This window comes from Triticum urartu, chromosome 4 (assembly GCF_003073215.2).
Source record: "Triticum urartu cultivar G1812 chromosome 4, Tu2.1, whole genome shotgun sequence".
In the NCBI taxonomy this organism is placed as follows: Eukaryota; Viridiplantae; Streptophyta; class Magnoliopsida; order Poales; family Poaceae; genus Triticum; species Triticum urartu.
The window spans coordinates 593800698-593813207 of NC_053025.1; the positions used below are offsets into that span (position 1 = coordinate 593800698).

Consider the following 12510-nt stretch of genomic DNA (forward strand, 5'->3'; position numbering starts at 1 on the left):
CGAAGACCACACACACCGGACTAGCACTCGAGAGACGTCGTCCGAGCCAGATTCAAGGGTGCCTAGGCCCAAGACCATCGACAACACAACGTACCCAACCAAGTCAACCTCTGCAACCTCAAGAACACACCTGCATCTAGATGTGTGCTTGCACCTAACCTTCTGAAAAATTAGATCAAACATTGACCTCCACCAAGGCACGAATTGCCTGGACAGCCGTCGGCGTAAACGATTTCTTATACATCTGTAGATAAGGCTTCATCTTCTCTTGCACATCCTCCTCTGTGTTCATCTGTTCCAAGTAGGATGAAAACAAGAAGACATAAGGATTAACGAAAAAGTTCAACAAAGAACTAAACAGTATCACTAGGTGTGTATTGGTTATTACCGTAGACTTTCGGTATTGAGAAAATATAACCATGCAGAAGAGTGGACAAAATGTCCATTTGGTAGGTAAAAGAGTGGCGAAAAAATCAGAAGCATAAATATCATCTTTAACATAAATAATCATTCTTATTTCTATTGACTCTGGCTGGCTGTGTAATGTACATTGGCATGAGACAGGCCAAACAATTTACTACAAGGTTAAAACGGCTCACTACATACATAGGCCTAATTTCTACTCCACCGGCCAAAGACGAGCAGGTCTGTTTACATTTGCCATCAACCAAGAAGCTGCCTGAGGCCATTGATGACCTGCTCCCTCTTTGAAGGATTCATTTTGCCAAGGAGGAGCGAGAGACCGTTGGGCAAAGCCTTCACATCTGAGCTTTCAGCAAGTTGCGACAACAGCCTGGATACTCGTTCAGCTTTCATCTCCTCGAGATGCTTGTCATAGTTGCTACAATCGTCTTTCCAGGCAAAGAAAGCCTCGTCGTCGTCCCACTTCTCGCCATCTCCCTGTCCTTGAGAAGCCATATACCATTCCTTGATACACTCCAGCGCCGATCCATAAGTAGGCATCATCTGCTCACCAGCGGCTTCTCTAACTTGTTTGGCAAGTGAATCCTCAGCAACCCTCCTTCGCAACCTCCTGTAGAAGAAGGCCCGGGACTCCTCCCAGTCCACCACCTTTCTGATCACAGGAAATCCAACAGCTGGCCCGCAACCTTGTTAGTCTTTCTTTTGCGTGCCTTCTTCTTCTCCTGTAATGGGACCGAGTTCTGCTCAGAGACCGCCTTCTTGAGTGTGTTGGGGCTGATCATATTTCGCACCTCGCCTATCTGAGGCTCGGTGAAGTCGGCAGCTGGAGGCGTCCTGAGAGCTGAACTGCAGATGACGACGCCTGTTGCAACTTGGCTTCTCCGCGGTACCAGCTAGATCGCGCACGTCTTTTGTTGGGTTGGGTTCTTGAGAAGGAGGCCCCACGAAGTCGCCACCGTACCCATGATCGGCAAAGTACTGATCGACGTTGGCAAATGTATCGTCGTCGTCGTCGTTCTGATCCTGTGCCATATGCACGTTTGGATCCATTGCATAGGGATGTCCGGCACCGTTGCGGTGGTCTGCCATGGGGCCGACTTGGCGGCGGCACGACTGGCGGTGTTGTCTTTGGGGTGGTGTCCCCCGCCCCCAAACGAATCTGGCTCTTCGGCCAAAGCAGGGGCCAGCTCAGGCAGGCGCTGAGGGTCATCACGTCATCATCGTCGGCCCCGACGGGTCGAATCGGAGGTAACAACTCGTCGCAGCCTGGCAGCACCCGAACCAGTTGAACCCTAAACAAGTTGGGTGGCATCTGGGTACCGTGGAACAAGGGGTTGCCCGGTTGAACGATTTTTCCCTTGGCGACATCGACCAACTCGTTGTTCACGAAGTGCAGGAGAGTGCACGGAACATCGCGGCGCCCTGCGAAAACATGTAGGGCGTCAGGGATGCCCAGTCAAAGGCAAGGAGATGAAGTCCTCGGCCGAGAGAGGCTTAATTAGTTACCGTGATGATGGCGTCGAGCTCGGCTAATGTCGAGGCACCGCCAACGGCGGGCGTGCAGTTGACGGAGGGGCCGCTTGCTGCAGAGGTGCCGGCCGGCGTACACCCGGGTGCATTAAGCTCCCGTGCCGGCGTCGGAGACACCAATGCCGCCTCCGCCGGAGACACCAATGGCCCCGCCATCGCGTTCTGCGAGTTGCTGGCCGTGAAGCTAGGAATCGGGGGCGGCCCCTGTTGGCCGCCCGCAATCCACGCACTAATCCCCTGGATCAAGGTAGGCACAATGGCGGTGATCGTCGCTCCGAGTTGTTGTTGCACTTGCTCTTGGACAATCTCCGGAATCCGCGCCACCTGTGCCCTGAGTTCTTGAACCTCGCGCGCCTGGCTTTCCGAGCTGGTCTTTTTCTCCTTTCGCCCACCAGTGTTATAGTATGACGACCATTTTGTCGACAAGCCTTTGCCGGCCACACGACCAGCTGACGTCGGCTTACTGAGCTTATCCTTGTTCTTCATTACATTCAACGCCCTATTTAGAGTGGTGTCCCAAGGGTTGCTCTTAGTCGACCCCGCGCTACTGCTTTCAGTCGCCTGCGGAAGGAATGTGAACCATTTAGAAATTTGGCTTCATTAATTAGAATGCAACCATATGGAGCTAATTACGCGGGGGTGTATTCCTTACCAGAACAAGCTCAAGCGCCCTGGTCTTCGGATCCGTGGTAAGCTCCTTTGTTTTCGGGTCCTTCTTGTACCGGGCCCTGACAAAGTTCCTGGTCTGCTTGTCACCGTATTTATCGAAGAGGGGCGGTAGGCCTTGCTCGGCACGGTCCGCCTCCTCCTTGTCCCATATAGGCTCCGCCACTCTGTAACCGCCGGGACCGAGTGTGTGTTCCCCTAAGTTCAGCTCCCGCATTTCTTTCCCCCACTTACTTGATTCGGAGCTTTGCGGTGCTCGAGCAATTGATCTTGAAGTCGTTGTAGTCATCTTCGGTGATCGAAGGATTTTTCTCCTTGATCTTCTCATAACTCTCACCTTTCTCGATCATTCTCTTCACATTGCTTTTCCAAGTAGACAGGGCCTTGCTCATCTTCGTGAGGGCAGCATTGTTCACTTTATTCCCTTTGAGGCTTGTGTTTTCAAATTCAGCGGGGAACTTGTATCGTTCGTGCAGCTTCGTGAAGAGGAGGTTGCGCAAATTCCCTCGGTCAGGATGCCTGAGGTTCTCGGTGTTGATCGAGACGGTGCTCCGGAGAATGCACCCGAGCTGAAGCGAGTACCCCTTGACTATTCGTTCGGGCGCCGTTGGATTCCCGTTGGAGTCCACTTCAGTAACTTCCTCCTTGAGGGTGCGGAGCACGGTCGGGCGCCGGTCCTTCCGTTGCCTCTTCGGTTGGCTGCCATCTGTGCGTGCGCCGCCATCATCAGTGGTGGCATCCTCGGCGGCACCATCAGTGGTGGCATCAGTGGGGTCATCCTCGGCGGTACCATCAGTGGTCTCAGGATCGGTGGGGAAGGCGGCGTCCTCATACAAGTGAGGTTGTTCCTCCATCTCCTGGGACAGCTCCCAGAATTTCTTGCCGCCCGAACCCCCGGCCTCATCGTTGTTGGCCATGTTTCTCTATAAATAGGAACAAAGTTTGGTCAAAAAGTTGGTTATTGTCAAGGAACAAGATCTCTAAGTTGACCAAATAACCTAATTCTCGAGGAATGTCGCCAAAAAGTTGGTTATTGTCAAGGAACAATTGAGAGATGTTTGTGATATTGCCTAGGTGTTTTGGGATAGAACCTGTTAGTGTGTTGTTGCTAAGGTCCAAGTCCACGTTCTCAGGGTAACCTAGTTCTTGAGGGGTGTGTCTAGAAAGTTGGTTGCTGCAAAGATACAAGGTTGTGAGTTTGGTCAAATTGCCTATGATGTTTGTGATATTGCCTTGGATCTTGAAGGCACTGTTGCATGATGCAGTGGTACAGCCAGCATGGGACCTCATCTTTGCAGGCTAATTTTCTAGATTGTAACACTGGGATTTGTGCACAAGCTAAGCTAGCTAAGACAGTAGCTTCCTTGCAACCCACAAAAGACAAAGGAAAAGGGGTGAAAAGGGGGAGATGGTTAGCTTTGATGAGCAGGCAACATCTTCCTAACCCCCTTCTTCTTGTCTCCTCTCACTATCTCTCTCACACACATGGCAAGCAAGGGTGTCTGAGTGTGTGAAAAAAATACTAAACTAATCCAACCACTAAAGCAAATTAATTTTTATTTCGGTTGAGAATCGGGCACCTTCTAGGTCAAGAAAATTGGGCATGACCTTTGCTAATTTTCTTGACCTTGGAGTGCCCCATTTCTCAACCGAAACGGAAATTAATCAACGTTTCAGGAGAAAGGGGTCATTTTAGAAGATCACAAGTAGCAGCAGCATCACTTGACAAAATCACAACTAGCAGCAGCAACTCGCAGATAGCAGCAGCAGCATCACTTGACAAGTAGTACAGCAGCAGCAGGCATGCATGCACTGGTCCATGGCACAAAGTCCATGACCCAGAACAGAGCACTTTACTAAAAATGAAGAAGAAAAAAGGCATGCATGCACTGGTTGTAGCAAATCATCACTTCTGAATCAAAACACCATGCTGGTGTAGCCATAGGCCCACATTAGTCTAAAATCCTGCTTTATTTTTCACAACAGAAAGGTCAAAACAACAATAAAAAGGAGAGCCCAATCTGGTCTAATTGATCCTTGGAAATTATAGAATGTTCATCTATGCATGGAAAAACAACAATTAGGACAGGGAAATTACTATGCAGCTAATAGTCTTTAAGCATTGAAACACAGCTAAGGTTACAACCCAGAAGTGATGGTTAACACTTCTAATAAACATGGCAATTTTAAATTATGACACACAATGCCATAATTAATCAAGAGTTACTACTACAGTACTCATGTACTCCATCTTACAGAGTTACTCCATCACAGCAACAACAACCTTGCAGATCAAAAATGATTTGTGTAATCTGGTTGGTACTCTTACAGTTGCATAAATTGAAAAAAATTTGATCTGTGTGATCTGGGTTACAGTATCAGCAACCTTGCATTTCATTTTATACAAAATTGTACTCCATCACCAAATTCATTGATGTTTCTAAGCAAAATTCACAAGTTCAGAAGATCACAAGTTCACAAGATCTACAGTAGCAGCAGCATCACAAGTTGACAAAATTCAGTGGACTTAGAAGTTAGAGCTAGAGCAGCATCACTAGAGTGCAACTACAAGAACAAGCACCGGCATCACTTAAGCAGCAGCAGCAACAACATCGAGCAGATTACACATCGGGTCACTAGAGCGGATTAAGTGATGACAGCCTACTCCTCGGATCTTTGGACAAGTAGCTGACCACCACCAGATCGGAGTGGTCACTAGAGAAGATTACACATCACAAACAGGAACTCACTAGAGCAGATTACACATCCAAGCATCACTTAAGCTGTACTCCCGACGAACCGAAGGGGCGACGAACCGGAGCGGAAAGGGAGGGGATCGACAGAGGAGCTCACCGTCACCTGCAGGTGAGCAAAGCGGGCTCGGGGGAGAGCTCGCCGGAGCGAATTGTCGACGGAGTCCGCCGGGCCGAAGAGGAAGCCGGTGGCGGGGAAGGTGTCGCGGGGGCGTCCGGAGTCCTGCGGCTTGTCCGGGGAGAACGTAGTCGAGGAGGTGGAGTGCTTGGGCACGTCAGTGTGGAATGAGGTCGACGGTTGCCACGGTGGTGCGAGGTGGCCGGCGACGGGCGCGTTGCGCGCGGGTTGCCGATGCGGATCTGGGGGAGAGGAGAAGGCAAGAGGGCGAGGGGAAGGGCGAGGGGAAGCACGAGGGGGCAAGTGGGGAGGGGGCGAGGAGGCAGGGCGCAGTGGGTCGGGGCGGCGAGCGGCGCGGTGGAGGGAGGGACGAGGGAAGGAGCGGCGCGGTGGATCGAGGGAGAGGGAACTGGCGAGGGGGAGAGGGAAGGGGGGATTGGGCGAAGGGGAGAGGGAAGGGGGGATCGGGCACAATACTAATGGCGCACCACCCCTCGGTGCGCCATAAGTACATCCATACTAATGGCGCACCTCACCGTGGTGCGCCATTAGTATTTTTTTTTATTTCTACTATTTTGTGTTTAAATATGTTCAAACTTGTTTAAATCATAACAGTAATATTTTTTTATAAGACAGTAATAATTTTTTAAAAAATTACATCAAACAGTAATGCCGGTGGAGCGGGGGAGGGTGCGCGGGGTGCGGGGGGTCGGCGGCAGCGGTTGAGTAGGGGAGGGGTGCGGGGGGTCGGCGGCGGCGGTTGAGTAGGGGAATCGAGGGTGCGGGGGTCGGCGGCGGCGGCCGGTGGACCGGGGGGTGCTCGGTGGCGAGGGGGACCGGATTTGGCAAGGTGGGATAGCGATCGAGATGGAGGGGGATCGAGATCGAGTGTCCATGAAATTTAAAAATATTCATGATAGTTCAAAAAGTGCCCATGAAATACAATCGAGAAATGAAGGCTATGATTTAAATACAATCGATCTTAGCTAGCTATCTGTTCACAATCTTCTTGCCCTTCTTTTTCGCAAATGGAGTTCTTCTGTGGAACGGGCGTCCTTTAGGTAGGGTGGTCCTGCTTCTTCTTGTGGTGTATGCTGCTACTTATCGTCGTCGTCATGTTCTATCCTCGGGTCGCCGTACTTGTCGAAGTCTTGCTCATTGGCTACTCCATCCATTCCGATGATCTTCCTTTTGCCTCTCCTCACGAGAACACGACTGGGCTTTGACGGGTCGGTACTGAAGAAGCATTGTCCACTTGGGAAGCCAGTACCCATGGCTCATTTTTTGCGGTGACGTTTGCGCCCGCGGTCTTGGATTTGGCTTCGGGTATAACCATGGTGGTGAAATACCGGTCTTCTTTTAGGACGCTCTTGGCCCATCTGACACGGAACATCGGGACCTTCTCTCCAGCGTAGCTCAGCTCCCAGATCTCCTCGATCCTTCCGTAGTATCTGTCCTTGTCGTTACCGGTGTAGGATTCCATCGTTACCCCGGAGTTCTGATAACCATCGCTCTTCATGTCCTTGGCCTCGGTGTAGAATGTGTAGCCGTTGATATCGTACGCCTCATAGGTCATCAGGTTGTGCTCGGCGCCCTGTGACAAGGCGAATATGAGTTGTTCTTCCGCGGAAGAATCCTCATGTAAAGGGTACGACAGAAGCTTCTGCTTGAACCAACGCGTGAAACATGAGTTGTGCTCTTTGAGTATATCTCCGTCCGTCCTCTGTTGGCCTCGGTCATTGTACGTCTTCTTAATAAAGGTTTTGTGCTGTACCACCCAAGGATCGACCACGTCTATGTGTTGTAGCGCGACTAGGTTTGCTCTTTCAAAGTCGGCGAGTCGACCCTCGAAGTCGACATGCATTTCGCGACGACCCTCACGGTGACCCCATCCAGCGAGCCTGCCGAGGTGCCTGTTGACGGGCAGACCAACGGGGTTCTCGATGCCTAGATAATTCGTGCAGTAGGAGATGCACTCTTCGGTCAGAAAGCCCCTGGCTATGCTTCCCTCTGGACGTGACATGTTGCGAACGTATCCTTTGATGACACCATTCATCCTTTCGAACGGCATCATGCTGTGCAGGAACGTCGGCCCGAGTTGGATGATATCGTCCATGATATGGACCAGCAGATGCACCATAACATCGAAGAATGCGGGTGGGAAGTACATCTCAAGCTCGCATAGTATCACCACGATCTCTTCCTGTAGCCTTCTGAGTTGCCTCACGCCAACAGACTTCCGAGAGATGACGTCGAAAAAGTTGCATAGGCCAAATAGGGTTTCACGGACGTGCGCGTCCATGATCCCACGGATTGCAACTGGAAGTATCTGCGTCATCAGCACGTGACAGTCGTGAGACTTCATCCCGCTGAACTTCAGCTTCGCTGGGTCTAGGTATCTGCTTATCTTCCCCGCGTAACCGTAAGGAAGTTTTACTCCTACGAGGCAGGTGAAAAACTGCTCGATCTCCTCCTGACTTAGAGTGAAGCACGCGGGAGGGTAGTCATTTCAGCTTGCATCTTCGACACGGACATCTTATCTCCGTCTCGTTCTTTTGAAGCATCTCGGCCTTCGCGGACCTCAAAAACCTATTCACGATGCCTTCGGTCATCATGCGGACCATGGTCGCCTGCGGGGTAGAGCAAAACAATATTTTAGAACCAAGAAAAAATTTGGCATGACTTTCCCTAAAAATAGGACCAAAAAGAATGCTTAATGCCAAAATTCTCGCCGAAACGGAAATGAATCAACATTCCGGCAAAATATTGGCAACTATCGAATTTCAAATACCGGTACACCTCCAAACACAAACACATATGCAACACCACAAACATATGCAACACCACGAACATACATAGATCTAGCTAGGCCATAAAAAGTGCATGTGCACATTGTTGTAGGGAGAACAACATAAATATAGCTTCCCCCCTTACTTACCTATCAAAACAAGGTAATTTAACCACTTAAATTGAATGAATCTATGGTGGAAATGAGGTGAAAAAGAGGAGGCACCCGAGACAAGGAGGAGGTGGAGAGAATGAAGTGGGGAGAAAGTGAGTGTGGGTAGGAGAGGCTGTCCAAAATATCTTGTTGCTGCCCACTTACTAATGGCGCACCAACTCTAAATGCGCCATTAGTAATCCAGGTTACTAATGGCGCACCTCCTGGTGGTGTGCCATTAGTAGTTTTGCAAAAAAAAAATACTAATGGCGCACTGTCCCACAGTGCGCCATTACTAGTTTAAACTAGTAATGGCGCACGGTGGAACAGTGCGCCATTAGTAGTTTTGCAAAAAAGGGAATAAAAAATATAATAAAAAAACAACATTAGTGGCGCACTTTCCGGCAGGTGCGCCATTACTAGTTACAACTAGTAATGGCGCACTGTGTCTGGATGCGCCATTAGTATGTTTGGACAGGCGCACTAGTTAAAAAAAATTGATACTAATGGCGCACCCGGGGCCAGGTGCGCCATTAGTAGTTTCAACTCTAATGGCGTATCAGAAGGTGGTGCGCCATTAGTATATACTAATGGCGCACCGCTTGTCTGGTGCGCCATTAGTGTCAATCCCATCTATAGCCCTTTTCTAGTAGTGACCCGATCATCACGTGGTGTCTCAGCACGAAGAACTTTCGCAACGGTGCATACTCAGGGAGAACACTTCTTGATAATTTAGTGAGAGATCATCTTATAATGCTACCTTCAATCAAAGCAAGATAAGATGCATAAAAGGATAAACATCACATGCAATCAATATAAGTGATATGATATGGCCATCATCATCTTGTGCTTGTGATCTCCATCTCCGAAGCACCGTCGTGATCACCATCGTCACCGGCGTGCGACACCTTGATCTCCATCGTAGCATCGTTGTCGTCTCGCCAATCTTATGCTTCCACGACTATCACTACCGTTTAGTAATAAAGTAAAGCATTACATCGCGATTGCATTGCATACAATAAAGCGACAACCATATGGCTCCTGCCAGTTGCCGATAACTCGGTTACAAAACATGATCATCTCATACAATAAAATTCAGCATCATGTCTTGACCATATCACATCACAACATGCCCTGCAAAAACAAGTTAGACGTCCTCTACTTTGTTGTTGCAAGTTTTACGTGGCTGCTACGGGCTTAAAAGAACCAATCTTACGCATCAAAACCACAACGATAGTTTGTCAAATAGACTCCATTTTAACCTTCGCAAGGACCGGGCGTAGCCATACTTGGTTCAACTAAAGTTGGAGAGACAGTCGCCCGCAAGCCACCTGTGCAAAGCACGTCGGGGGAACCGGTCTCGCGTAAGCGTACGCGTAAGGTTGGTCCGGGTCGTCTCGTCCAACAATGCCGCCGAACCAAAGTATGACATGCTGGTAGGCAGTATGACTTATATCGCCCACAATTCACTTGTGTTCTACTCGTGCATATTACATCAACATAAATAACCTGGCTCGGATGCCACTGATGGGTTTCGTAGTAATTTCAAAAAATTTCCTACGCACACGCAAGATCATGTGATGCATAGAAACGAGAAGGGGAGAGTGTTGTCTACGTACCCAACGCTAACCGACTGCGGAAGCGCTGACATGACGTAGAGGAAGTAGTCGTACGTCTTCACGATCCAACCGATCAAGCACCGAAACTACGGCACCTCCGAGTTCGAGCACACGTTCAGCTCGATGACGATCCCCGGACTCCGATCCAGCAAAGTGTCGGGGAAGAGTTCCGTCAGCACGACGGCGTGGTGACGATCTTGATGCACTACAGCAGCAGGGCTTCGCCTAAACTCCGCTACAGTATTATCGAGGATTATGGTGGCGGGGGCACCGCACACGGCTAAGGAATAGATCACGTGGATCAACTTGTGTGTTCTAGGGTGCCTACCTCAGTATATAAAGGACCAAAGGGGGGAGGCTGGCCGGCACAGGGCGCGCCAGGAGAGTCCTACTCCTCCGGGAGTAGGATCCCAATCCGTGAGGGGGAAAGAGGGAGAGGGGGGCTGGCCACCTCTCCTAGTCCTAATAGGACTAGGGGAGGGGGGAGGTGCGCAACCACCTTGGTCTGCCCCTTTCTCCTTTCCACTAAAGCCCATTAAGGCCCATATGGCTCCCGGGGGGTTCCGGTAACCTCCCAGTACTCCGGTAAAATCCTGATTTCACCCGGAACTCTTACGATGTCCAAACATAGGCTTCCAATATATCAATCTTTACGTCTCGACCATTTCAAGACTCCCCGTCATGTCCGTGATCACATCCGGGACTCGAACAACCTTCGGTACATCAAAATGCATAAACTCATAATATAACTTTCATCGTAACCTTAAGGCGTGCGGACCCTACGGGTTCGAGAACAATGTAGACATGACCGAGACACGTCTCCGGTCAATAACCAATAGCGGGACCTGGATGCCCATATTGGCTCCTACATATTCTACGAAGATCTTTATCGGTCAGACCGCATAACAACATACGTTGTTCCCTTTGTCATCGGTATGTTACTTGCCCGAGATTCGATTTTCGGTATCAATACCTAGTTCAATCTCGTTATCGGCAAGTCCTCTTTACTCGATCTGTAATACATCAATCTCACAACTAACATATTAGTTTGTAATGCTTGCAAGGCTTATGTGATGTGTATTACCGAGAGGGCCCAGAGATACCTCTCGACAATCGGAGTGACAAATCCTAATCTCGAAATACGCCAACCCAACATCTACCTTTGGAGACACCTGTAATGCTCCTTTATAATCACCCAGTTACGTTGTGACGTTTGGTAGCACACAAAGTGTTCCTCCGGCAAACGGGAGTTGCATAATCTCATAGTCATAGGAACATGTATAAGTCATGAAGAAAAGCAATAGCAACATACTAAATGATCGGGTGCTAAGCTAATGGAATGGGTCATGTCAATCAGATCATTCAACTAATGATGTGACCTTGTTAATCAAATAACAACTCATTGTTCATGGTTAGGAAACATAACATCTTTGATTAACGAGCTAGTCAAGTAGAGGCATACTAGTGACACTTTGTTTGTCTATGTATTCACACATGTATTATGTTTCCGTTAATACAATTCTAGCATGAATAATAAACATTTATCATGATTATAAGGAAATAAATAATAACTTTATTATTGCCTCTAGGGGCATATTTCCTTCAGCGACGGCGACGAGGAGGAGCAGGGGGCATTGGGGGAGGAGTGGGTGATTTGGTCGAAAACTGCTAAGTGCCACTACTGGAATCAGCTACTTTGCCATCTGCCAGCTCTTTGCCGTCAGCTAGCGACGGCAAAGAAGCTCTTTGCCATCAGCTACCCAAAAGCAGACGGCAAAGAAATGGCAGACGGCAAAGAAGCTCTTTGCCGTCCGCGAGCTCTTTGCCGTCTGCCAGCGGACGGCAAAGAATCTTTGCCGTCCGCTGGCAGACGGCAAAGAGAGAGGTGGCCCCCACCCCCCGCCCGTTTGGAAAAAAACTTAACGGCCCACCTCTTTGCCGTCTGCCAGCAGACGGCAAAGAGGCAAAAGGGCGGACGGCAAAGAGAGGCGGACGGCAAAGAGGACACTACCTAACGGCCCGTAGCCCCCCGCCCGTTACTCTTGTTCTCTCCTCGCCCCACGCCCCGCCCCCCGCCGCCGCCGCCGCCCGCCCCCCCGCCCCGCCCGCCCCGCGCCCCCCCGCCCCGGCCCCCCCCGCCGCCCGCCCCCCGCCGCCCCGGCGCCCCGCCCGCCCCGCGCCCCACCGCCCCGGGCCCGGCCCCCCGCCGCCCCAGGTCCGCCGCCCCGCCTCGCTCCTCCGCCACCCCAGGCCGCACCGCCCCCCTCCTCCACCCAGGTGAGTCTCTGCTTCCTTTTTTTCCTTTTTTCTGTTTTTTTAGTTTTAGGTTTATGTTTAGTTTAGATTTAGTTTTAGTTTTAGGATTAGTTTTAGGTTTATAGGTTTAGTTTTAGTTTAGTTTTAGGTTTAGATTTAGTTTTTTCCTTTTTCTGTTTTTTTAGTTTTAGGTTTAGGTTTAGT

At 50.0% G+C, this 12510-nt stretch overlaps 1 protein-coding gene across 1 annotated transcript; it reads right to left on the bottom strand.

Annotated features, from left to right (window-relative positions):
* Positions 1–476: 476 nt before the first annotated feature.
* On the bottom strand, positions 477–1078 carry LOC125554329 (acetyl-CoA carboxylase 1-like). The gene has a single exon (XM_048717902.1). The coding sequence runs from the start codon at positions 964–966 to the stop codon at positions 664–666; it is 303 nt and encodes a 100-aa protein (XP_048573859.1). The 5' UTR covers positions 967–1078; the 3' UTR covers positions 477–663.
* Positions 1079–12510: the final 11432 nt, after the last annotated feature.

What these genes read in the sequence shown, in the direction of transcription:
- LOC125554329 (XM_048717902.1), bottom strand. Translation starts at nt 966, where the DNA reads ATGATGCCTACTTATGGATCGGCGCTGGAGTGTATCAAGGAATGGTAT.